Genomic DNA, 24,480 nt, shown 5'->3' with positions numbered 1-24,480 from the left:
TGTGCAGAGGTGTTTTCCTACCTGTGGAGTGTTTTGCTTCCGTTTGTCTTGCATGTCACCTTTAGTGACAGTAAGATAAATAATCAAAATGCCTGAAGGTCTACTTTTGTGTTCACTAGTGTGTGTGTGTGTGTGTGTGTGTGTGTGTGTGTGTGTGTGTGATGGATATCTGAGCGTGAAAAGACGAAAGGTGACCAGAGGAGGAGAGAGTCATGTATGCAACAGTGTGTCTACAGACCGGTGTGTTTGCTTTTCCAGTGCGATATACGTGAGCTTCGCCATTCAGGCTCCACACACGGCTGCTCTGACTCCGCTGGACAAAGAGGTCACTGACAGCGTCACAAAAAGCTCCCTCTCTCTGCCCGGTTACAAAAACAACAGTTTAGACATGAAAGTTAAAAAAAAAAGGAAAAGAAAAACATCGCTTTCCTAGCTTGGCTGAAGAACATCCAAAAGAAGTAGTGTCCTTTTTATTTTCAGTGCCGGCTGATGGAAGTACACACAAACATGCATACACACAATCTCTTCCTCAGCTGCTTGGCTTTGGTCAACCTGGCTATAGAGATGGCAATCAGAGAGGATGTGTGGGATTGCAGCTTCATCTCTCCATCAAACGCTCCATCTCTCCATGGCTCCGTCCAGCACAGTCGGTGTGCCTCCGACAGATTTCACCAGAGAACACAGCGAGGGGTTATTATCTCCAATCCCTGGTCAGACAAATCTGTTTCCACTTAAACTACACACTGCTCTCTCTGCTCACTTCCTCCTGCAGTCTGCCCATCTGATCTGCTCGTGTGCAATTAAATATTACAACCAAATCACCCACAAAATGGTTCTGTATCGACTGCAGCGACTGGCTGCAATTTTGCATGAGCGCACAGGCAGAGAGGCTGATGCATGTCAGCTAATGCCTATTAGCAATTATAGAAATGTGATGGTTGGCATTGATTTTTCAAGGCAGAGGAGCAGGAAAACTGATGATTTGTGGTTTGACAGACACTCGGAGACTTTACCCTTTGTGACCTCTGTACAAATGTTTAAAAGCCAGGTGGAACGGATCTGCATGGCCACAGAAACAACCAAATTATACAACTGAAATGGAGCACTGTGTGTCTTTTTCTTTGCAATGGGGCTGTGCTCGACCAAAAGAAACTCAACAACTGATCAGTAAGTACATTTAACCGACAAATATATCAAACGAAGAATCACAGAAGCATCACTTTAAATATTGTGTTTACCAGAGATGTGCTCAGAGGTTTCTAGAAGCCATTCAGCATGAAAAAGACATTTAATACAACTAATTGACTAAAGATATCTTAGTGACTAATTAGTTGACTAACAGGGTGCAGCCCTACTTTGCAAACCATATGCTGTAACACTTAATTAAACCATTTCTGTCCTAAATAACTGAGTGAGAGGCTAATGTGGCTGTAAGATGGATAGTCTTTTAGTAGCAATGACAGATTTCTTACAGACTGCCTGCTCTTGGTTTATGTCTAGGGTGGGTACAAGAACTATAATATAGTAGCTTACTACGCACACGGTGCATTTCTATTCATAATTACTGTATATTTTGTATTGAGCAAATAGACTTTGTCTAGTCAAATACATTTTCACATGAATTTTCTTCAAGTAATTCATTGGGTGTATTTAAACAATTAGCTTTTTTATTACTAAATGTATATCTGCCTCAGGACATTTTAGCAGACAACATTTACACAGGTCTTTGGTGGTATTTGATGTAAAGGTCAGACAGACCGGAGCTTCCCAAGCAGCATATCAGTCAGTGGGAGAAAAGAAATATGAGCTGCAGGAGCTAAATGTTAGGTGAAGAAAAGCCTCGATGTTTCTCAAACCTTTTGCACTGATCCTCACCTCCTCACTCTGTCTAAGCACTTAGGTTAGACAGCATTTTCTCTTGCACCTCAACATCAGTCTCACACATTAAAGCCAATGTTGAATCATTATCTGTAACTCTGGTAACTTGTGGCAACCAAGGCCAACATGATCCAAGGAGGCATACGCACGGATTGGCCTGTGCAGTCACAAGCAAAGTTGGCTCTTCAGCCGAATTTTCATACTTCAGCTTGATAATGACTGAGCCAGACTCCCAACACAGGTGCATGTGGCAGTGCTGCCTCTAAGCCAGACTTCACACCGAGATGATGGGATGCACAGCGGTTCCTTTCAACAAAACCGTTGCACGCGTCCAGGCAATGCGCTACGCTGCCTGGTCCAAGATTCCAGCCATCTTTCCAGCCAGTGCTCCTGCTTCCCTCATTAGATACTCCTGCTGCAACCCCAAACCAACGTGCAGGACAGATTCCCTGCAGAACCATATAGCCAGGACTCTGTGGTACCGCATGTGACACACTGGCTGCACATTTTTCCAATTCAAACGAGCCAAAGAGCCTCAACACCAATCTGAACTCTCCTGTTCTGTCTGGATAGACTCAAGCGCTACTCTCCAAGGATGTGATTAGAAAGAATAAATCAGGACGCAAAGGCACAGACGTTTTCAAGTTTGCGGTCACTGTTTGTGTCCATTGCCATTTTTTCTGTCATCCTCGTCTTTCTTCACTTCCTCCCTATCAGTGCGTTACTGTAAACAGTGTTAAGAAGCATGACTCATGCTGCTGTAATGTAAAAGGAGGAGCGTGGCTTGAGATCAAAATAATGACTGTGAGGTTTCAAGAAAGAAAGAGGAGCGAGTAAAGACGGGCTACACCCAGGGGAGTAAGCTTTCCGTGTTATTTGACTTTTATTGTTATTAATTTTACAAACTAAATGACCCGTGTCAAAGGATGTGGAATCAATGTAATTGTTGGTTTTGTAATAGCTTGACAAATCTTCTGCGGTGTCATATCTGCAAAAGCATTACTCACGGTTCTCCAAGAATAGTCTAAACCCACACAACTACATTCAAGCACCCGCCGATGAGCACATTGAAACACATGTGCACACCAGCACTCTAATGGCTCACTGTTTTTACAGCTGGGACCAGACAAGAAGCCTGCGCAAACACTGACATGGACCATCAGTGTGTGTGTGTGTAGCCGCCTGAGGTGGTACCCGCACAAAAAACACTCACACACACACACACACACACACAAACAGAAATTGTAGTGATTTGTGACGGATTAACCCTTATTACACTAAAGATACATTACTTATGGTTTTAACTCTATACACGCTCTGACCTTCTAATGGCGCTCACATGGTTAACCCAAATTCATCCGTACAGTTATTCAGGCCAAACACAGGCTGGAAGTTATTGCCTGCACATTTTGCAGCCCGCCTATCGGATGAACATAAGTCTATCTCACCATAATATTAACGTCTTGATACGTTTTCCAAAACTCTATTAGATCCGGTTCCAGATTTGTGGAGCATGGAGTGTATTTTCAGAGTGCTGGTTTCCCCATCTGTGTGACCACAGTGCTGGGCTGCTCTCCCTGCATCTTTCTGCCCACTGTTCCCACGCCTCTTTCTGGGCTAAATACATATTTAGGGAAATACTGAGCAGCAAATCATGTGTCTTGCTCCCTCAGTGCAGCCCTTTTTTACTACTTTTATAGAGCTAGAGCAGAGACGCTGAACTTTGCTTTATTTTTAGTGCTGGACCAAATCAAAGTTTATTCATCCAGGTACATTTAGCTGAGCATGAATGCTCTCTCTCACATCCGATTCATACAGTAGTACAGATTCAAGCCACAAGCACTTTCCAACCACAATCTTCCACAACGCTGTGGGGAGTTAGCACTGTTGATAAAGGTCAAGTCACTAGCTTGCCTACCTAAATATATTCAACAAAAACAGACACAAACACTCTGAGAACATTGCAAAGTGTCACAAAAACTCAAAACTGATCCGTCAGCCAGACCAGAGTTTAACAGACACATGCGTCCCAGTCATGAAGACCAATCACTTCAGAGCCACTTTCACTGTCCATTAGTAAAGCTACTACTCTGCACTTTGAAATGCCCCACAGCACTATCAATACAATTTATACCAGGAAGCTTGTGCTATTTCCTTGTGAGGAGAAATGAATGACAAATGGATTCGTCTGTATAAGCGGCACTGTGTAGTGGGTTCAACCAGAGATGTGGGGCCATTTGAACCCATGCAAAGAAAACTAAATGGGTTTTCATGGTGTGTGTGTGTGTGTGTGTGTGTGTGTGCGTGTACACGGGAATGTGCTCGTGCAAGTGTGTGCATGAGTAATGAATAAGATCCTGGCACATCACAACCGGGTTCCTCTAATGCACTCCCTGTGGACCAGAAGACATAAACAGATACAGATGAAGTGGACGTGAACGCAATAGCAAAGAAAAATAGGAGAGAGAGAGAGAGAGAGAGAGAGAGAGAGAGAGAGAGGCAAAAGCGAGAGTGAGCAAGAGAGGGCAGGAGGAGGGGAGGGAGGGAGTTTTCAGAACTGTTATTGGAGCCAAAGAAGTCATTTCGACTTAAAGAGTTCCAGATGTGGGCCAGCCCCTGAGAAGGAGAAAGAGTCGGAGAGAAATCAAGAAGGAGGAGGATTTATCAGACTGTATCCTTCCACATGATCAGTAGTCTAACCTCCCGTCCCGAGACCATCTGGTTTGAGAGCGGAATAAGCGGATCTTTACTTTTGTTTACACTGATGGTTGTGTGGCTGGGGGGGGGGGGGGGCAGCGGAAAGTAAGGTTTAAGGTGTCAGGTGGTAATGGGGTATGGGTATGTGGCTTGCACAGCCCGCTCTTGGGCCTATAAAAAGCTAGGGTGGTCAGAATAAGGGTCTGTTGCTATCTCTCACACACACACACACACACACACACACACACACACACACACACACACACACACACACACACACACACACACACACACACACACACACACACACACACACACACACACACACACACACACACACACGTACGTCTTTCAAAACCAATGACTGAACTCACCAAAATAGGACCCAACCAAAAGACATCCGGTGAAATACTGGAACAAAAGCTGCTCTTTCACTTATTTTGCAATGAAATAGCTCTAACTCAAGCATGTGGCCATATAATGGGCAGGTCCAATGCACTGCACTCTATTCTTTTTAACACTTGCAGGCTTAAATGGAAGTTGCCATTAACCCCTTCTTCACATACATGCCAATGCTTGCACAGAAAGGAGCTCCTGCATGAAAACGTCTTAACTTTTATCAACAGTGAGCCTGCGGCCGTGTCATAAAAGCTAGCTTTCTCTCTCTCTCTCTCTCTCTCTCTGTTATGTATATATGTGTATGGACAAGGATGTGTATGCCCAGCTTCCCCAGCATTTGTTTTCACTCCCTCTGTGTTGGGCTAAGCTGCACGATCACACAACAAAAGGCCATTGTGCTGGAGTGAAGAGCTCTGCTTCGGGGAGCTGGTAGTGGGCCACAAACAAAGGCTGGTTACAATGTCCCAACACAAGCTCATGAATCAACTCAACGCTGGGCTGCCAAAAGCAGCCACGGAAAGAGCGCTATGAGTCTACTGGGGTTCGACAAAGAGGGGCGGTAGAGAGAGTTTGATAGAAGAGGGATGTGAGGGTGGAGGAAACAACTGGACAGGGAGCAGGATAGGATGCACAGCTGGAGCTGGAAGAGAGAGGAGGGAGAGATGGAAGATATGTGGAGATGGTGGTGGGTGAATGGGATTTGTCCAACGGGAGGAGAGCGGGGATGTGGAAATGGAAGAAGGGGAGGATTTGAAAGGAGTGCAGCCAACACAGCAGGAGGATGAGAGGTGAAGTCCGCCTCAACAGAGAGCTGTGTCAACATACAAGCCTCCTGCCTGTGCACGAAAGGCCATCTGCACCCCACATTGCAACCTTGGAACAAGAGTGACTTGTGAGGACTCAATCTTGTAACTGGTCAATTGAAGTTGTCAAAAATTTAAAGTTGGCTGTTGAACAAATAACACAAAAACAGCTGTTCATTTCTCCTCGTAAGACCCTGGTCAGCAACAAAACACCTTCTTTGTTTGTATCTGATGCCTCTGTTCAGTGTTTTCCTATTCTGACAGGTCAAATTAGCAAGGAGTCCGTCAAACGCTCACGCACAAAGAGCTGCTATTGTATCCAGCAGCAGGCCACATTTCACCTTTTCCACACTGAGGGAGTGGAAAGTGGTGACCGGGACAGAAACAAATTAAAAGTGTGGGGTGTGTTTTGACATCACCACACAGCAAAACATACACTGAATGCTGCCATTTCAATCAATTAACCCATAGAACAACTGAACATTATGTTGGTTTAACTGCACTGAAAGGAAAAAAAATAATATATTTACCATTGGCGTTCTTCCCACAGATCAGGTGCTCATAGTGCTGCAGGACTCCCCACAGTTCCGCGTCATTGTTCACCACCCCCTCGAGGGCCTCTGCGCTCACTGGGGCGCCCCATGACCCCAAATCCGGCCCTGAATGACCCCTCTCGGCCACCAGCACCCGGGCTCCTATCTCCTCCACCAGGGCTTCCATGCATGCGGTCAGGCATATAGCGGCGTACTCATGGATGCGCACGGAGATGCGCGTGTCCACCATCCAGCGGAAGAAGCGTCCCACGGAGAAGGAGAGGCCGCAGCGGGCGGACTTGCCCTTCCTCAGCAGCTCCCCGGCGCTCATGCTGTACATGGAGATGGCCTTGACCGTAGCGGAGACGCAGTGGTCAGCCAGGGCCCAGCTGAGCACCAGCCGCATGGCACTCTGCACCTCGAAGCGCGTGCAGCGGCAGTGCATGACGCTGAGCCGCTGAGCCTCTCTGGAGATGCGGATGAGAGCCCTGCGGAGGAGAGCGGACAGCCGCCTCACGGCCTCCGGAGAGAACACAGGTGTAGGCGGCCCCCCTTTAGCGCTCCCACTCCCGGCCACTTTGCGAAGGATCTTGGCCACGTCCTCTTCCATCCAGGGGAACTCTTCCAACTCGGGTAACCGGGGACACTTGGAGAAGATGTCCTCCGGGTCTTCTGGGAGGACAGTGTTGACCGTGTCCCAGCTGTTGTTCCTGCTGTTCATGGAGCCGGAGTAGTACCACCAGTTGCCCCGGTGAGGGGCCGTCATGAAGGCCTGGGAGTTGGACTTGGAGGAGGACAGGCTGAGGGATTTGCAGGAGTCCCCCGCTCCATAGCCGGAGTCCAGCGTCAGGTCCTCCAGGGTTTTCATGTGGACGTTGCTCAAACCGGCCATTATTGTGAAACTCTTTCTGCAGTGAGTGTCTTTTTGGAGGAGCGGAAAACCTTGTTAAAAACAGTTTACCTGAAGTCAACAAGCAGCAGTCGAAACTCCCCGCGGAGCAGGACGAACTGGTTACGCAGCGGCACACTTGCCAGACATGCTGCTAAACAGAGTTCAGTGCAGGGCAGCGAAACAGATAAAATCCTTCGAGCAAACGTGTTGTTAAAAAAAAACACCCAATATTGTCATTAACAAACGAGACTGCCGAGGAAATTAAAGTCGCACCCGTCTCACCTTTCCCCGGGCAGCGCAGTGATTTAAACTTTCCTCCGGGATCCACAGTCTGTTAAAACACGATGAAGTGCCTCCTCGCTCTCTGAATACAGCCAGACCCGCGCGCGCGTGTTACAACATGTCACCTTTCAGCCGCTCAACAGACATACAAGCTGTTTCGTTTCTGCAGATATCCGTGAAAAAAAGTCCCGAGACTACCTCATCGCTCTCCCGTTCCGGGGTGCTCGGTCAGGAACAGCCTGTCGGAGACGCTCAGTTACAGATGTGCGTGAGGAGGGACCGTTGATGAATGACAACACGGAAGCAGCTCGAGCACCAATCAGGAGAGGGCCGACTTTTGCGGGCAGCCAATCACGGACCCGATCCAATTGTTTCCTGAATTTGGGCGAACAAGTAAACTTTGTTTGTTCGGACGAGCATCAAACAAATTCCTCTTATCATGTGTGACCCAGATATGTCTGCAGGCTATTTGCTTTCTTGCTCGAGTAACATACTTATTTTATACACATTCACACAAATCCTCGTAATACCTTCAGCTGTTTTACACGTGTGTTCACAGTCTTTATTATAATTTTACAACAAATTATACTACAAGTAAATATAGTAATGTAAACAGCTTTGATTTATCCATGACAGATTAAACCCTTGACTCATGTTCCCCGTTAGTTGTTATGTGGCTGGGTCTGGGGAAATTCTTCTGGTTAGTTACCTGGAACTAAACACGCAAGCACACCAAGCAGACTTGAGTTATCTCCTCGTGTTGGCTCTGGGAGACTTGGCTTGCAGCCTGCACATTAGCTAATCCCTCACCTGCAGTCTGAAACAGAAATCGAATCCGTAAAGCCCGTGGTAATAACGTAAGAGGTGGAGTAGTGTTTACTTTGAGCTTAGGGTTTTCACTGAAAATGCACTTTAAAAGCTTATTTGGGATTGTAAAGAAGACAGATGTGTTGTAATAGCTTAAATAAGTACATGGTATTTAGCTTTTTCAACTAAGGAAATGTGTTGTGGCTCATATAATTTGTACCCAGTCCACTACTTTGTGCGCGTTCAGTACCAATTTAGCAGAGGTAATGACGAAAAAGTGTCAGGTCGTCGCTTTTAAAAACAAACTTTGAGCAAATCCTCTTACGAAACTTCAGTTTTTGGAGAGTCGCGCGGCCCTGTTTGTTGTTTCTGGTGAGGTGCTTTAACATGCTTGACGTAAAATAAAGCAAACATGTTGAAGAGGGCTGTGACTACCTGCTTCTCATCACTCCACACTCACATAGACAGGCAGGGTGTGCCTCCACTGGGACAGAGTCCAACATTATTACATAATCGGTTTAGGGCCCAACACTCAACCTGCATGCATGTGAGACTGCAACACATTGTGAAAGTGGCTGTAATGAATGTTTTCTTGCACAAATACAGACCTGGATGTTAGAAGACATAATGTATGCAGTTAAAGTGGAAAAAGTGACTCTCTCTCTCACACACACACACACACACACACACACACACACACACACACACACACACACACACACACACACACTATGAATCACTCAGTCAGAGGAAGGAGTAGGGAGTCAACCTTTCAGTCTATTAGTCAAAAACCTTTCTAAATGAGATCAGAAGACACACAGGGCGTAGAGGAGATCATCGGAGGTGAGCACTTGCCTCATCCAGACCTCATGTAGCTGTAGCGTGGACAGTGTGGACAGCGTTCACCTCATGATCTCTCTGTGTGCGTGCATGCTCGGGGCAGAGACCACCCCCCCCAGAGCAAAGTGGCAAACACTCAACAACTCAAAACAAAACATCTGCAAATAATTGAATGTGATCCTGAAAACATTAGAGCTCTGCTGGAGTTCAAAATATTAAGCTCCGTGTTTGCTCTTCTCTCTGCGTTGGTCATAAAACACAATGTGATATTACATCAATAGAACTTCAAATGCGTAACTGGATGTCAGCCTCAGAGGGTTACAGAGGGTTTTTGACATGGTTTCATATTTACTTTGCATTTGTAGCTCGTAATAAAAGTTATCAATTTAAACAATCGAGCAGTATATACGTTTTTATGATTTGTAAAAAGCTCAAGTAATTGTTTTGACAGGTCAATCAGAGTTTTGAGCCACATTCGCTTCTTTTAAGCTGTATAGTGAATTGTATTGATTTGTTACAAACCTATTGAGTTTTGAACACTTTTCGGGAACAAAAAAAAGCCCCATCATGTCACCTAACTGGAATGATCAAAATGAGCTTCTCATATTTGGTTAAGAATGGTTGAATTGTTTGCATAAAGCAAATGATCAGAGACAGTGTTTGTGAGTGTGTAGGAAGGGGATTTTGCACACTAGCAATGTTCATCTCGTCCGTCTACTCGGCCATATTGAGTCTTTTCTCCGACACTGAATCAACCCAGCCCCTGCTCAAAATATGTATATCCTTCAGTCATTTTCATGTGTTGGAAGCCATGCAAACGCTCTAAGTCTGCAGGTATGCATGTATGGGTGGAGCACCACCATGTGGTCAGATAAGGAATAGAGTTGTTGTAGCTGATTATGTTTCACAAATGTCTTACAAAAGTAACACACAACAAAGAAAAAAAAAGAAAAAAAACATCTGAAAAATTACCTGGACGTAAGCATAAAATTTTATTTGCAAAAAAAACCCAACAAATTAAAATAAAAGTACAATACATTCTTAAAACCTTTTCTCTACAAAACAATTTCACAGAAATTACCTTGGAATGTATATTCCTATTTTTCATTTTTGTGTTTCTTATATATGTATATATATATACACATATATATACATATATAATATTATATTTAATGCGATTCTTTTGTTCTTTAAATAGTCCCATCTCAGTGATAAATGACGTACAGTAGACCCTTTTCCCGTAGAGGCAAAGAAAGGGTCTTGGAGGGCATTTTGACAATCATATAGTCAACAACAGATCATTAATTGTCTTCCACATGTGTGTCCAGCCTTGAGCCCTCAAGCCACTCTCCATCAATATAAGTACCATGTTGCATAAACAGAGGCATTAGGAGCCCGGCCTCCAGCCAAAAAAAAACGAATGGGAGCAGGTGGGGTCCTGCTGGACTGCAGCTGCCAGTGAGTCTCCATCACCCCTCCTGATTTCACTCAGTAGTCATTAGTAGCATCTCTGTGTTTCTCACCAACAGGGCAACTGGCTTGCAAAGACCACTCCTTCCTGGTTCTAAGGTAATTCAACAAACACTCCGACGCGTCTCCGTAATCCACTGAAGAGAACCATGTTTCTTTCTTTTACAGTTCATCTGAATTTACAATGACATTACAGCCTGCTGATAAATAACCGTATATTTCTAGTCTGTCCCTCCTTTCTGTCGTTAAAGTAGTTTAAAAACTGCCTGCAGCCAAACCCTGATAAAGGCACACATTTGTGAAACAGCCATGCCTTGCCACGTTGTGTCCAACACGTGAAGTGGTCTCCATTCTGTTGGAGCTTTGCACAAGCTTAAAAGAAGAGTGTCGATATTTCTCGATAGCTGAGCATCCACTGTCTCAGTGGTATTTTAATATGAGAGACAGAGTTTAATCCCTCAAATCCAATATTTAAAATGCAACTTTCAGCTCAGAAAATGCTTCATACAATGGTGTGACAACGTGAAATCGAATGTCAGAAAGCTGCTGCTGTCCTCGGCTTCCCTCCTATTACAGTTGTATGTTCCAGTTGACAATGAGGTCAGAGATGTGGAGGGAATGGAGGATACCGTCAGTAGAGTTCAAATGTGTAAACTGTTCACAAATTCAGTGTTTTAGAACAGAAAATAGCACCACAAACGTTGGTGCATCCATACTCAGTCAGAACAAATACAAAAAACTAACAGCAGAACCAACTTCAGTTCATGAAAATAAATGAAATAAGTCATAACCGATAGCTAGCATTATTACGGGTGTAGTACGTAAAACTCAAATACACAAATTTGCATGACACGCAATGTGTTGAAGATAAAAGAGACACAGAGGGAGAGAGAGGGACAGAAAGAGATATAAAGATGCCAAATCCGTCATTATCTGTTTGGAAAAGGGCTTTTCTGATTCACAACCTTTCTTTGTTTCATCATATCAGGTATCAGGAGAACGTCAGCACCTCGGTCATAATTATATCCAACAGGTAGAAGCTGATGTATTTAGAAACTATTTTACCAAAGACAAAGTTCCTCTACGACACGATCTACGCCACCATGTCTGAATCTGTCTGAATAACATGTTGACACACATTCTATTGGGCTCTCACGCGAGAGCGTGTTAGAAAAAAAGATCTTAGGTTGTCTTCACGTCTCCTTGTTAGAAAAAAGGTGCTTTCTGTCATCATATGCACACACAAGCGGCAACACACTCACATACACCTATATATATATATATACACGCACACACACACACACACACACACACACACACACACACACACACACACACACACACACACACACACACACACACACACACACACACACACACACACACACACACACACACACACACACACACACAGCTGCTTTCCAGTCTGTCTGAAAAAATTGCACCAAAAAAATAGACAGAGAGAAGGACGACAAAAATACCTCTCTTCTCTCTGTACAGTAGTTCAGTCAGTGAGGCAAAGTGATGACTCAGGTCTATTTGCGTAAACGGCTCGCTTGTAAAGTCCAGATTTCGACTCCGTTTCCTCGTACACACGAGTATACAGGAGGGGCTGATGTAGAAGCAGAGGCATCCCTGAAAGGAGCCCGTTTCAAATAAAGGCAGAGTTCAGGCAGTGAGTGATCTCCCACAGGTCTCTCTCCCTCTCTCACACACAGTGGATTTGCAGGTAGATTCAGAATCCTCAGACCAGAAGGGGGCGCTATCCCTTTGGAGTTTTCTTGTTCTGGGCGTTCCACATGCCTCGTTTGGAGTGGTAGTAGTGAAAGAAGTTCCTCAAACGCAGTCTCTCTACCTCCAAACCATTCTGCAGTACCCTAGAGGGGGCGGGAGGGAGGAACACCGGGTTAAAACTGGGTTCTGTTCAATGCCGTGGAGAAAATATTGAGTTAACAGCCTTAGCAACTGTTCCTGAGGCCTGTAGTCTGATAAAACTCGTTTTTTCTTCTTTTATTAAAGTGTCAATTTCCCCAACTTACATCTGGGTGCTATCTAAACATGCAGATCGTTTTAGTTTTAATTGCTGAATTATCCATCTGGCTGCTTCTATACCCAAATTCAGCTCATAATTCCAACACGTTTCGAAAGCAGCAGCCTTTCTTGATGTAAGTGAAAAAAGATATTTCCACACACTGAATATTTAAAGACCTTGCTGGCCAAAACATTCAACACTGAGAGCTTGCAATATTCATTGTGCAGACTATCTCAGTTCCTCCTGCTGCTGCTTTTGTCCTGCACTTGTATGTGCACACAATCCACCTTCATTGCTTTAAAAGAGGACATTTACCGTACACACCCGAGGTACAACAGAGACAACCCAACACATAAATATAAATATTGTATCCTAACAGTAATGACTTATAATATACAGGAGGTGGCAACAATCGTATAAGCTTCTGTACAACGTGATGCAATCTGGTACAACACAACTACCATTAAAAAGGATATAATGACTAAACAATTTAACTACAACTTCAAATGTTAATATCGCTCTAACTCTGCAGCCCTCCAATAGTATTCATTGCAGGGCTACTGCGTTGGCTTGTTGCTGGGTTACCTGTCCAGCAGCTCCCAGTCCTCTCCACCCCAGCGGTCTTTGAATTCCTCTGTGTTCATCCCTCCAATCTTATCAAAATCGGACTTATAGATTCCAAACAGGCCAAAGCCGTTCACCTCCCAGTAACCTGTGGAAAGAACAAAAAGTAAGTTAAAAGGAAACGCTGGTCCCATTGCACGCCATTGCAGTACAAGTATGTGCTTCTGATGCAAGAGCCTTTATTATGCATGTAAATTGAAAACCTGTATTATGAATGTAAAGTAGCTGTGTGATTATTCCTGGATGTGCGCAGACGTGTGCCTGTGAATGCGTGTAACGGTGCACGTGCGTGTTTTGTTGTGCGTTACCATCGGGCTCCCGTGGCGAACTGCCGCAGCCGAGTCTCATGACAATTGGAGCAAAAGCAAGGCGTCCCTCCACACAGTGCTTCCTGATGCTTTCCAAGATGTTGAAAGGGAAGTGGATGTGCAGATCACACAGGAACACAATGCTGTGACTATCCTGCAAGGGGAAACACAAACAAACAAACACACACACAGATTCATTACATCTAAATCATCTCTAGATCTTATGTTAAAGAAGAAAAAGTGTGCGTGAATGAGTCTGTGTATGAGCTGTATGTTGTTCACATTCGAATAACGTGGGATTTTAGGATTAAAGGAAGTGGAGAGGTCTGGGCTCAGCATCAGTGGCTTGTCTTCACTTCCAGAGCCTGCAGGTCATTCAGACATGAGTGACAGTCCTGTCATCCCGCCGCGACAGCCCCGACACTCAACTGACGGATCAACGTCTGTCCATACTTCCTGCCGCTCCCCACACCCCTGGGTGGGTGAGTGTGCATGCGTGTGTGACAGAGAGACAGCCAGAAAGCGGCGTAAGGGCACATGCACACAAATAACCTGTGAAAGGGAATGGATGTGACAGCGATGGCATACACATGACAGAGGAAATGCAGCTAACTGTCTAAGCGATTCCCTGTCAGCCACAGCTGGGCTCTGTGGGAGAGGGCGAAGGGAAGCAGGAGGCGGCTCGGAGGTAAGGGGCGAGATCCACAGCCCATGACAGACTGGCCAAGCGGTTATGCATTCATTATGCATGAGTGTTCTTTCTGTCCGTCCATCAGAAAAGGTCATGCGGTCAGTGTGAGTGGCTGACCTTCCAGTGAGTGTCTTTTTCCTGTCAGCTCGCATATTGTTGTCTCGCCTCTGTGTGTGTTTCTCTAACCTCAATAGTGTCCACTCCGATCTGCAGTCCCGCTGAGCGCTCGAAGTTCCCTTCTCTCCTTAGATACTCATATCTGTCAAAACAAAAACATACACTCACATTTGGAAATATTCTAAAATAGTTCAAAATGCACTTAAAGTCCTGATACACAGGGCTGATTGTGTTATATACACACACACACACCTTGGTACACTGCTCTCTCTTAGTGCCTCCTCCACGTCCATGTCTTCACTCTCAAAGTCGACAATTATGATGTTGAAATTGTCATCCTTTGTCTGGAGATGAAGATTCTCCATGTCAGAGATAAACTGCTGTACCCAGCGAGCCTGGTTTTTCACTGAAGGACAGTAAGAACAAAGGGAAAAGTAGAGGGATCAAAGAAAACATTTATTTATTGTACTTTCAATACTGTTGATTCAGTTTTGAAAGTTAACCAAAGTCCCCCTTTTGACTTACCTGGCACCACAAAGTGCACCATGACATCTTTCCTCCACTGCAGCATGACCGGCTGGCAGAGCAGAGGCTTAGCATAGGCGGTGCTCCAGGGGGTCGCTCCGGGCCGGACGGGGGACCTGGTTGAGGGAGGGGGAGGTGGAGGTGGGGTGTCGAGGCTGGACGGGGCAGCTGACGGGGCCGAGGCCGGTGCCGAGGCCGGAGCGAAGTCAGTGTTCTCTAGACTTTCCTCACCCTGCCTGCTGCGATGCAGCAGAAGGTAAATGTATTCCGACAGACGGACGACGCTGCGGCCTCTCTCCATTAGCTCCAGCTCCACGAGGTAACGGTTCCCTCTCGCCGAGTCGCGCCGCTTCTCAACGTTGACAATTCGCAGCAGGGTGTAGATCCTGCGGCAAAGACAGAGAAAAAAAAGCTATCGAAAGTGATATGAAAGAAAGAGAGCGGATGCAAATGCAGAACACAAATTTCTTATTTTATTCTCCCAACTGGATTAATTATTTTTTGACTGTAGGCAGACCACCTAAAAAGAAGTGGCTACACATGTTCTGTCGAGAGTGAAGTCAGCATGGTGTGATTTGGGAAGAAAATGAAAACAGCGGCCAAGCTACTTTTGTCAAATGACATCATTTTGTAAGCACTGCTGAAGAAAATGGTAATCGGCACATAGAGGACTGCTAACATGAAGTCAAAGCACCGGGGCATGACCAATATGTTCTCAGTGAAATGACTTCTTGCTTCAGATAATGCTGAGCATAAGGAATATGGGGATAAGGATATTTGAACTTAGAAGGTTGCAGGGAAACATAAGCAGCCTTTCAGTCTCACATTATTCCCGTTGCCTTCCCTTTATCCTCACCCTCCATTGCGTTCGTTGAGTTTCTCCATGTACTGCGCCAGGACGTCCACCACCTCACTCTCTGCCAGCTGGAGGTTGCCAGACACGTTGCAGCGCAGGTCATTCCAGTCAGAGCGCAGCAGCTCAAAGTCCATCGGATTGACCGAGAAGGTCCTCTGCCAGTTGATGCTCTCCTCTGCCCAACCCGGCCGAGCCTCGACCTCCTCGTAGCTGTAGTCCGACATCTCGCCCTCCTCCGGTTCTGGCTCGGGGTCGGGGTCAGGATTAGAGCGGCCTGTGTCCTGGCCGAGTTCTGGCGGGTTGGGGTCCGGGTCTGGCTGCTGATGGGACTCTGTGATCTCGGAGGTCCTGAGGTAAGAGGTGACCCGTGCTTGGCCTTGGAGTGTGTTTTCTGTGGCGTTTAACCTTTGCTGGGTAACTGGAGGGGGATCGTGATGATGGGACAGAGGGGTTAGCGGGTCACCTTTGCTGGGCACATCAGCAGTGGCGGTAGTCTTTAAATTCCGGTGCTCCCCTTTCCTCTTGCTTTTCTCCGGTTGTTTTGCCCCTGCTGCCCTGCTGGCAGACTTCTGTACACTTTCGTCCCGCGTGTTGATGCTTCCATTGTGGGGAAATGTCTTACCCTCTTTTGTGGGGGGGTTGGGCCAGAGCTGAGGGGCACTAACAAGACTTCTACTTCTTGTCATGCCTCCTCCTTTGGCACCCAGGTTTACCAGCCTTGTGGTCTTCCCAGTTTGGTACAGAAAGACCCCCGGGAACACCTCTCTAGGGTGGCGAGATGCCCTCTCCTCCCTCCTCTCTCGACGCTGCTCCCTCTCCCTCTCCCTGTCCTTCTCCCGCTCCTTGGCAGGTCGAGGCCTGGTGATGTAGATCTTGTTCTCGTCCTTCTTCTCCTTCTTGTTCCCAGCGAGCTTGTGGTTGTCATCGTGGAGGTTGTTACTATGGGCAGAGTTGCTGAGGATCTGCTTGGCTCGGCTGGCAAGGGCCGAGAGGGAGGACTTCTGGGGGAAAAGGAGTGAAGACTTGCTCAGTTTCGGCAGTGTTTCAGCTCCTTTCTCTCCTCCCCCGCCACCTGTTCCTCCTCCTTTCCTGCCAGGGCTCAACTCTGCAGGACCGGTGCGGATCCAAGTCAGGGAGCGACCGCGGACTACACTGTCCGTGTCAGGCTGAAGCACCCTGGTATGGAGCTCTTCGGGTCCCTTCCTGGCGTCCTGTCTCATGCTTGTGTGATCTCTTCCCCAGTCTCTATCCAGATCCCTTCCAATCTGTACATCTCTGTGAGGAAAATGTCTCCTTTCTCTTCGGTGTATGATACTGTTGACAGCTCCCTCCTCCTCTTCATTAGGGTCCGCCTCCTCTTCTCCCCCCTCTCTGCCAGCTGGTGTCGGCGCAGGCTTTGAGCGCTGATGGGAGGGGTAGGAGGTGTGGCTGGTCTGGCTGGGATGAGAGGGCTTCTTGGGTGACTGCGTGCCAACGATCTCTTCCTCGTCCTCCACATCTACCACCTCCTCTTCATCTAAGAAATCTGGAGACAATAACACAAAGTTACAAAGGCATTGTGTGTATAGTACTTGTGTGTATATACAGTATGTGTGTAAGTGTGCGTTTGTTCATTATTAGTTTACCATCTGGGTTAGGGAAGAAGAACGGTCTGTCATCTTCCTCCTCATCCATCTTCATATATTTGTAGAAACCAAACCTGGCAGACACAAGAGGAGGCAGCGCACACCCATAAACACACACATTGACACACACATAAACACACACATTAAAAGAAGGTTGACGTTTCAATGTGCCTCGCAGCATAATAAACTTAATCTCTTGGCGAGAGGTCGAATGAATCACCGCCATCAAATTCACAGACACTTGAGCAGTTATTCTGCATAATCAGTTTACTCGCTCATATATACAAGACAGAGACAAATGTTCCCTTTGCTCTCCAAGCGATAAAAGCAATGATGTCCTTACTTCTCCAAGTAGATAGGGGACTCTCTGTAGAAACACTTGTTCTCTCGCTCCATGTGGGTGAGACGTGTGAAGTCATTCGGGTAAACGAAGGACAGATAGACCTAAAGAAAAATGTGACGTCAATCAAAAATTCAATAACTTATAAAAGGGGTTGATTTTCATTTAGTAGTATTCTTTAAGGATTATATTAATACCAGCATTTAATCAAAATCAGCCTCTTGCTCTACATCATGCTTTGTGATTCCTGTCAAATCTAAAATGGATTTGCCATGTTGTGAATTTCCACTTAATCTCTGCAGCCGCTGCAGTAACTCCTGTTGTCCTAAAGGGGGGAGCAGCGCTCAACACTGCCTCCCTCACGCTTCCTCAATGTGTTCTGATACAACAGGAGCGATGCAGCTGTGATGACCAAACCAGCATAGACCTAGCTCCTCTGCTCTTTTCTCCTCTAGCCAGTTGATCTGAACATTATGCAGACTCTGCAAGGGGCATACTTTTAAGCAAGTTAAAATGATACTGTCGTGATATTCATAGTAATTCGGGTGAGCACATAGGTCTAATTTTAGTAAGAACTCACTCTCTCACGCATACTGACCGACTAAGCAATTTGACGTTGAAATTACGTTTAATAGATATATATTATACGTTTTGTTTGAATTAAGGTTATTAAAGGTTGAAAAATGAAGGTATAGTAGAGGTCTAGTCTTAGCCTTCGTCATGATACGAGTATACAGAATCTGTATAGATGACGAAAAATAATCAGTTATACTGTGAATGTGTTAGTTAAATATTTACAGGTTTTTATGCATTTTTAAAACATGTAATGACGTTCTTAAAACATGGTCTAAAATCTGTCTATATCAGAGCTAAAGCAAAGAAGCTATGTTGAAATGGCCGCAGGGGGAAGGTGACTTACAAATTGCAGACCCTGGTATCTGGCGATGGGAAAATCTTTGACAACATATGTTGGCGAGTAGAGACATGCCGGTAGAACATTTTCCAGTCGGAAGGGGTTGATCATAGGAGCTGAGGAGGAGAAAGAGAGGTACATATTTGAGATCTGGTACAAACAAACGTGTATATGGAATTCTGCTTTCAACAGATTTAAGAGTCAGAAAGCTGGGAGATGATCAAGGCAGCGACAAAACGAGGAGGAAAACACAAAAAGCGGAACACAGCCAGCCTGACGAAATGACAAGAGTCTGAATACAGCTGAACTGACAGCCAGAGAGACTGTGAGGCAGACAGTCAATCAGTCAGATAGAGAAGACGACAGGCCAGAAAATCAGGATGAGGACAGCCTGAAACGATGACTGTTAGATTTACTGCTGTAGAAGGTGTCCCTGGGGTCCGGCTTCAGCATATCTGCTCCGTGCTGCGTGATGCTGCCTCCCTGCAGACTCTGGGGATGAGACTCCACCGGGAGACGGATGTGACTGGCCAGGGTCTGGGGGATGTGGTCCACACTGTTCATCTTCAGATTGGACTCGTCTGAAAAATACAGAGACGGAGAGTGAGGCAGAGATGATGTAGTATAGGGAAAGGGGAAGATCATTATTTCGCTGTTTTTATGCGAATGTTTGATTTAATGCTGGCCAAATTTTACGTTAGCTGTTGGAAGGATAATACCGCAATCAACATAAAAAAGACCATGAAAATGTGAAGAACAGGGAGTAAAAAAAGACAAAAGCAGAGCGGAGGAAGCAAAGGGAGAAGAGGAAGAGAGCCAAAGCTGAGGATGACGTGAGAGGATCAGAAAAAAAGTTGGAAGAAAACAAATACAGAGCAGAGTCATAATTATACCAATCGATAGCAGAGAAGGAGGGGAGAGCATCTGTGATTAATGGCATGTCAGGAGCAGGGCCTGATGGGAGAAATGCTTTATAATTAACGTGGTGGTCAGCATCGTTTTTAGGGTGGAGTTTGCACGTTCAGTGTGTGTGTGTGTGTGTGTCTCTCTGTGCACACGCTACACTGAGAAAGCCTCTTTTGTTTCCTCCGACAATAAGACATCTGCTGATCTCATACCTGGTTTACACTACACACGAGCCTTGCCAAGAATCACTAATTATCTACGTTACTGAAATCCTCGCAAGAAGCAAACAAACAGGGAAAACAACAGAGCTCTCCTTCTCTTTCTTTTGATTAACTTCTATCATGTTGCACAGATGTAGTTGGGTTGTGATAAAAATAAAATACAACACTATTTCTGTATGGCATAGATATTGAGATCTCATCCGCATGGTAATGAAAAGCAAATATGGAAACCATTTACAGTTTTGTGCCTATTTGAATTTCCTGGTCTCCGTAGTAAATCCGTGTGTGTGTGTGCGTGTGTGTGTGTGTGTGTGTGTGTGTGTGTGTGTGTGTGTGTGTGTGTGTGTGTGTGTGTGTGATGGTGTAAATTCATTAACAGCTGATGTGGAGTATTTGGAGCTGCACTGAACAAACATTTAATAACATACAGGATTTCATTTGTAAAAATTCAATTACACACACTTAAACTGGTTTTGATCAGCAGGTTTTTTTTGTTTATGGCAAGAATTGGAAACCGAAATTATCTTTACATTCCGACAGCAATCAATAAATCAAACGCTCCGACATAAAAAAAAAAGAAAAACAAAAAAAAGAGAAAAAGATCCGGTATCCGTAGCTGCCGCAGGACTGTAATAAATCTGTCAAATGATTGGCTACCTGTCTGTCTACCTGTCTGTCTGTCTGTCTGTCTGTCTGTCTACCTACCTACGCACACTCTGCCCATGCACTCATTGCACGGTACCGGAGTCTACTGCTAGCTTGACAGCTGCGAGTATTAACATTAGCCATGATCGTTGTTTTACGTTCATGATCATTTTGGGGGAGTGGCTTTGTAGCGAGTTCTGCAGTGTTGCAGACTTGGCAACTTTCTCACTAGATTTAGTGACTTTTGGCGCTTGTGCTGCTCGCTACTTGCATGGAAAAAGAATATTTGTTTTTAAATTTAGCGTTCTATTGCTAGTTTCTCCAGATTGCCAACCCTAGCTTTACCTGCTACAACTGCTGAACTCACAATGATGTTAATTGAAAGCCAATCAGAGACCTAATTAAACTGGGAAAGCCTACAAAAGCTTTCTCTGTGTCAAACGGGAATGAATATTAAACACATGGACATGGTATCCAGCAAGTGACCTCATAAACTGTACAAGGCTTCCTTCTTCCCTGTCAGAGCCAGTCATACACAAGAAGGCATACATCCCCAGCAACCTGCAGCTTTGCCCAAAATGACAACTCCACACATCATTCTCTGTGTAGCTGGCATTCCCCCTTGTTAACGAGGCTGAATCCCTGAGACACACTGCTATTCTTGGAGCTATAGAGGCTAGACTAGAGATCTACTTGGGAGCTTGTGCTCTCATCTCTGCTACGAATGACACCTATGGAGGAAAATAGAGCATCTATTGCATTCTGTATCTTCTCTTTGGCCCCACAGAGAGAAGACATGTCATGCTCCCAAAGGGACAATCTGCAGCTTCTCCTCTGCGAGAAGAAACTAAATATGATATATGATTTCAAGCCTTCATCGAGACTTAAATATGAGTTTGTTTAAGGGCCAAGAGAGAAGCACATTTTGATTCAAAGAAGGCTGATTCTGTGACATTAAACTACCGATCGATACCAGACAAGACTAATGAAGTTTTTTTTTTTTTTGTAGCATCATTTCCTGTTTTTATTTGGCAAGCTCTGAGCACAAAAAAAACTAGAAATAGAAAACATCATTAAAAGGTCCCACGTGTATCTTAGCTGCAAATAACAAAACACTTTAAAGACAATTAAGTGTTAAGTTAAGACAAGAAGCTTTTCATGCAGTACAACGACATGGCAGAATAGCTCTTACCTGTGTACAGGGAGATGTAGGCTGAGTCTACCACTTCATATTTCAGACCAGGGAGGAACGGACGCCACTGTGTGTGAAAGCAGAGAGGGAGAGGATTAGGTGAAGGCAGAAAACTAAATGTCAACATGTGGAAAGTATAAGGTGAGCGGAATTCATCCATCACTGTTTGCTGGCTAAACTGTGACACTCTGTGTTATTGATCTGAGCAGCATCACAGGATCAATCCGATGCTGGATTTCTATATAAACACACTTAGCCAGAGTGAGAAGAGGAAGCAGAAGAAAAAAAAAGTGTGGCACATGAGCATGAGAACTAGAAAGAAGAGGCCACTGAAGGAGGAAAAAAAAAAAAAAAAACACATGAGAAAACAGACAGCGAGCAGAGCGAGAACAGAGCCGTGACAAGTAGGCGTGAAGAGGAAGATCTAGTAATGACCTGAAAACAGAGAGAAGCGTGGGGGGAGAGAAGCTACAATTCTTTTAAATAGATTTCACAATTACCACGTCACTTCTGGTTACCAAGGATATAATGACAGGAGACAGGCCATTTTCCAGCCCTCGGGTTGAGAATACAAATATAAACACCCTCCTTAGGCTCATGCAAATACCTCCACGTGTGCATGTAGCACACACACTCATCGTTTTAGATTGTCATTCACGTAGCACCAATTGCTACGTGAAGGCCCGGCATTTGTTTTGTAAGATTTCTCCAGTATATTGTATGCTACTCATCCACACCTGAACACAGAGGCACACATACCCAAAAGGAGTGCACATATAAAAGAACAACAAACAAGGACACAGCGCGGCATCATGCTGAGCAGCAGCAGGGAGCAGCTCAACAGGCCACCCAAGGCTTCAGCATTGTGTCGTTATTTCATGGTGATTGTGCTCAAGGTCGACGGCTGTCAAAGCCTGAATCAACAAACAGCAAAAAAAAAGGTGGGGACCACGTGTGAGTTTTAACTTATGAGGTTTATTTTTAAATTTGACTTGAACTAGGAAGCAGTGGCTTGACAAAAGAAAAATCGTATCTCAAGGTCTTTCTAGCTTTTTCTGGTGTCGCGTGTGACGGTCTTCTTCTGGTGCTTTTTATTACAACAGTATGGGCTGTGATTGGTTGGCTGCTTTGCTGCAAAATGTTTATTTTGTTAAATTTTAAATGAGTGAGTGACAGTTGATGCTTTTAGTGTTGGCATGCATGTAGGGGGGGGGGGGGGTCAATGCCAGGGTCGAAACCTGACATTCTGCTGCCGTCACATCAGCCTTAAGAGCACTTGAAATGATGCAAGTGAACCTGTTAGGCCTATTTTAAAGTTTTGTGTGATTTTTTTTCCAGTTCATTGTCGAGCCCCATCTATTCTCTGATTCATTCCTCCAAGGCAGGTATTGACTTGGTGTGCGTGTGTATTTTATGTGTACACATACACAAAGCATTTCTCTATGGATGTGTGTATGTGTGTACTTGCACAGCTATCTTTTTGAGCGACAATTTGAGTTGTTTTTGGGAAAGTAAGGACATTTTGGCGAATCCTCATTTTGGGACAGACCTTCAACAGCCTGTTTGAGGGTTTTAAGGTTGAGGGTAAGGGAATAGGGAACGCTTTATGCCAACGAGTGTCCTCACAAAGATAGAAGTACAAGGTTGTGTGTGTGTGTGTGTGTGTGTGTGTGGGTACCCTGTGTGTGCGTGTGTGTCCTCTGTGAAATAGTGTTGACAGAGAGCAGCAGCAAGAAGCAGAGGCCTGCTCGCTGGCCCCATAAGTTCAACAGGGAGGAAAGAAAATCAATATCCAAGGGGAAATGATAAAAAGTACCAATCGCAGAGCAAAATAGCAACGGGCAGCCAGCAGGGTTGCTTTATCACGTTTCGTCATTCCTGGACCACCCAGTGACATATGAGGTTTGGATATAGTTTTCATTCAGCTGGCCAAAAAGGGTGTTTGCTCCAACTCACACAAAGAGCGTGTGCTTCGCTGCCCGCTGGAGTAGACGTGCACACGCACACACACACACACACCGACAAGTTGTTTCCTTCAATTCAATCGGCTATACTCCAAAGCCTAAGGCACTATGAATAGGCAATAACATAATGAAACTATCTCACATCTCGCATTATAGGTAAAAATCTATTTAGATTTCAGGTCCAATAAGATCAAAAGAAAGTAAACACTTCCATTTAGCGGTCTCACAGTCATGTCCTGGATCTTCTGAAGAATAAATAGAATTCATTTTGAATCAAATCACACGGCTCAACTTGACAAAAAGGCTGTCCAGACGTTGTCCGTGTCAATTTGTTCAGCAGAGGACAGAGAGGTTTGGCTGCGCCAGTTTTCTATTTTCTTTCTCAGTGGCTCAATCACAGACACTTGGCTTAAGGCCCAAATTAGTAGAGTGGTAAACAGAGAAAGGTCTGTGGCAGTGTGGACAGCGGAACAAGACAGATGATAACAAGCCTGATGACACCAGCCTGAGGGACAAAGACAGGACGAGACTGGTACTACACTGTTGTTATTTATATATTTATACAAGGTAGGCTGGTAAGCCTGCATGGTCGTTCAGAGCAGGGCCCCCTTTACAATTACATTGATTGTTTGAGGGCAGGACAGCCTGGAAATTGTAGTTATTAAAGCTACTGCACCACATGAGCCACTTTCCAAATGTTGGAGACTAAGATTGAAGGATATGTCATGAAAGGTGACTCAGCATTATTCACTAGCGCACCAAATGTGTATTAAGGCTGAAAATAGTTCTCAACGAATGCACTATTTACTCCTCTAACGTTTGCTAAAAACTACAGTGACCAGCAGTTTTTATCACTTAGCCTTTGTCAAGATTGAAACTATATATTTGTGACTAAACCCCCCAAAAAAGTACATCTTCAG

General features: G+C 45.1%; 2 protein-coding genes across 3 annotated transcripts in view; both read right to left on the bottom strand.

The window, feature by feature from the left end:
• abtb2b (ankyrin repeat and BTB (POZ) domain containing 2b) overlaps positions 1–7,202 on the bottom strand; it is a 43,131-nt gene extending 35,929 nt beyond the window's left edge. For both annotated transcript variants that reach the window (XM_076088837.1, XM_076088839.1), the window contains exon 1: positions 6,308–7,202. In XM_076088837.1, the coding sequence (XP_075944952.1) occupies positions 6,308–7,202 (895 nt within the window). The remainder of the gene's footprint in view (positions 1–6,307) is intronic.
• A 5,041-nt stretch (positions 7,203–12,243) lies between these two features.
• The window catches only part of b4galnt4a (beta-1,4-N-acetyl-galactosaminyl transferase 4a), a 120,701-nt gene continuing 108,464 nt past the window's right edge, over positions 12,244–24,480 (bottom strand). Inside the window, exons 9-20 of the mRNA XM_076088836.1 lie at positions 21,597–21,663; positions 19,049–19,213; positions 18,639–18,748; positions 17,723–17,823; positions 17,380–17,453; positions 15,755–17,279; positions 14,899–15,284; positions 14,626–14,779; positions 14,443–14,515; positions 13,566–13,719; positions 13,219–13,345; positions 12,244–12,478 (exon numbers count right to left, since the gene is read on the bottom strand). Of these exons, the coding sequence (XP_075944951.1) occupies positions 12,364–12,478; positions 13,219–13,345; positions 13,566–13,719; positions 14,443–14,515; positions 14,626–14,779; positions 14,899–15,284; positions 15,755–17,279; positions 17,380–17,453; positions 17,723–17,823; positions 18,639–18,748; positions 19,049–19,213; positions 21,597–21,663 (3,051 nt within the window). The 3' untranslated portion in view covers positions 12,244–12,363. The remainder of the gene's footprint in view (positions 12,479–13,218; positions 13,346–13,565; positions 13,720–14,442; positions 14,516–14,625; positions 14,780–14,898; positions 15,285–15,754; positions 17,280–17,379; positions 17,454–17,722; positions 17,824–18,638; positions 18,749–19,048; positions 19,214–21,596; positions 21,664–24,480) is intronic.

The sequence above is a fragment of the Anarhichas minor genome, unplaced genomic scaffold (genome assembly GCF_050575085.1).
Source record: "Anarhichas minor isolate MPS153535 unplaced genomic scaffold, ASM5057508v1 ptg000011l, whole genome shotgun sequence".
Classification (NCBI taxonomy): domain Eukaryota; kingdom Metazoa; phylum Chordata; class Actinopteri; order Perciformes; family Anarhichadidae; genus Anarhichas; species Anarhichas minor.
Note: the sequence above shows the minus strand (reverse complement) of the source record. Positions and strands in the feature narration are given on the sequence as shown.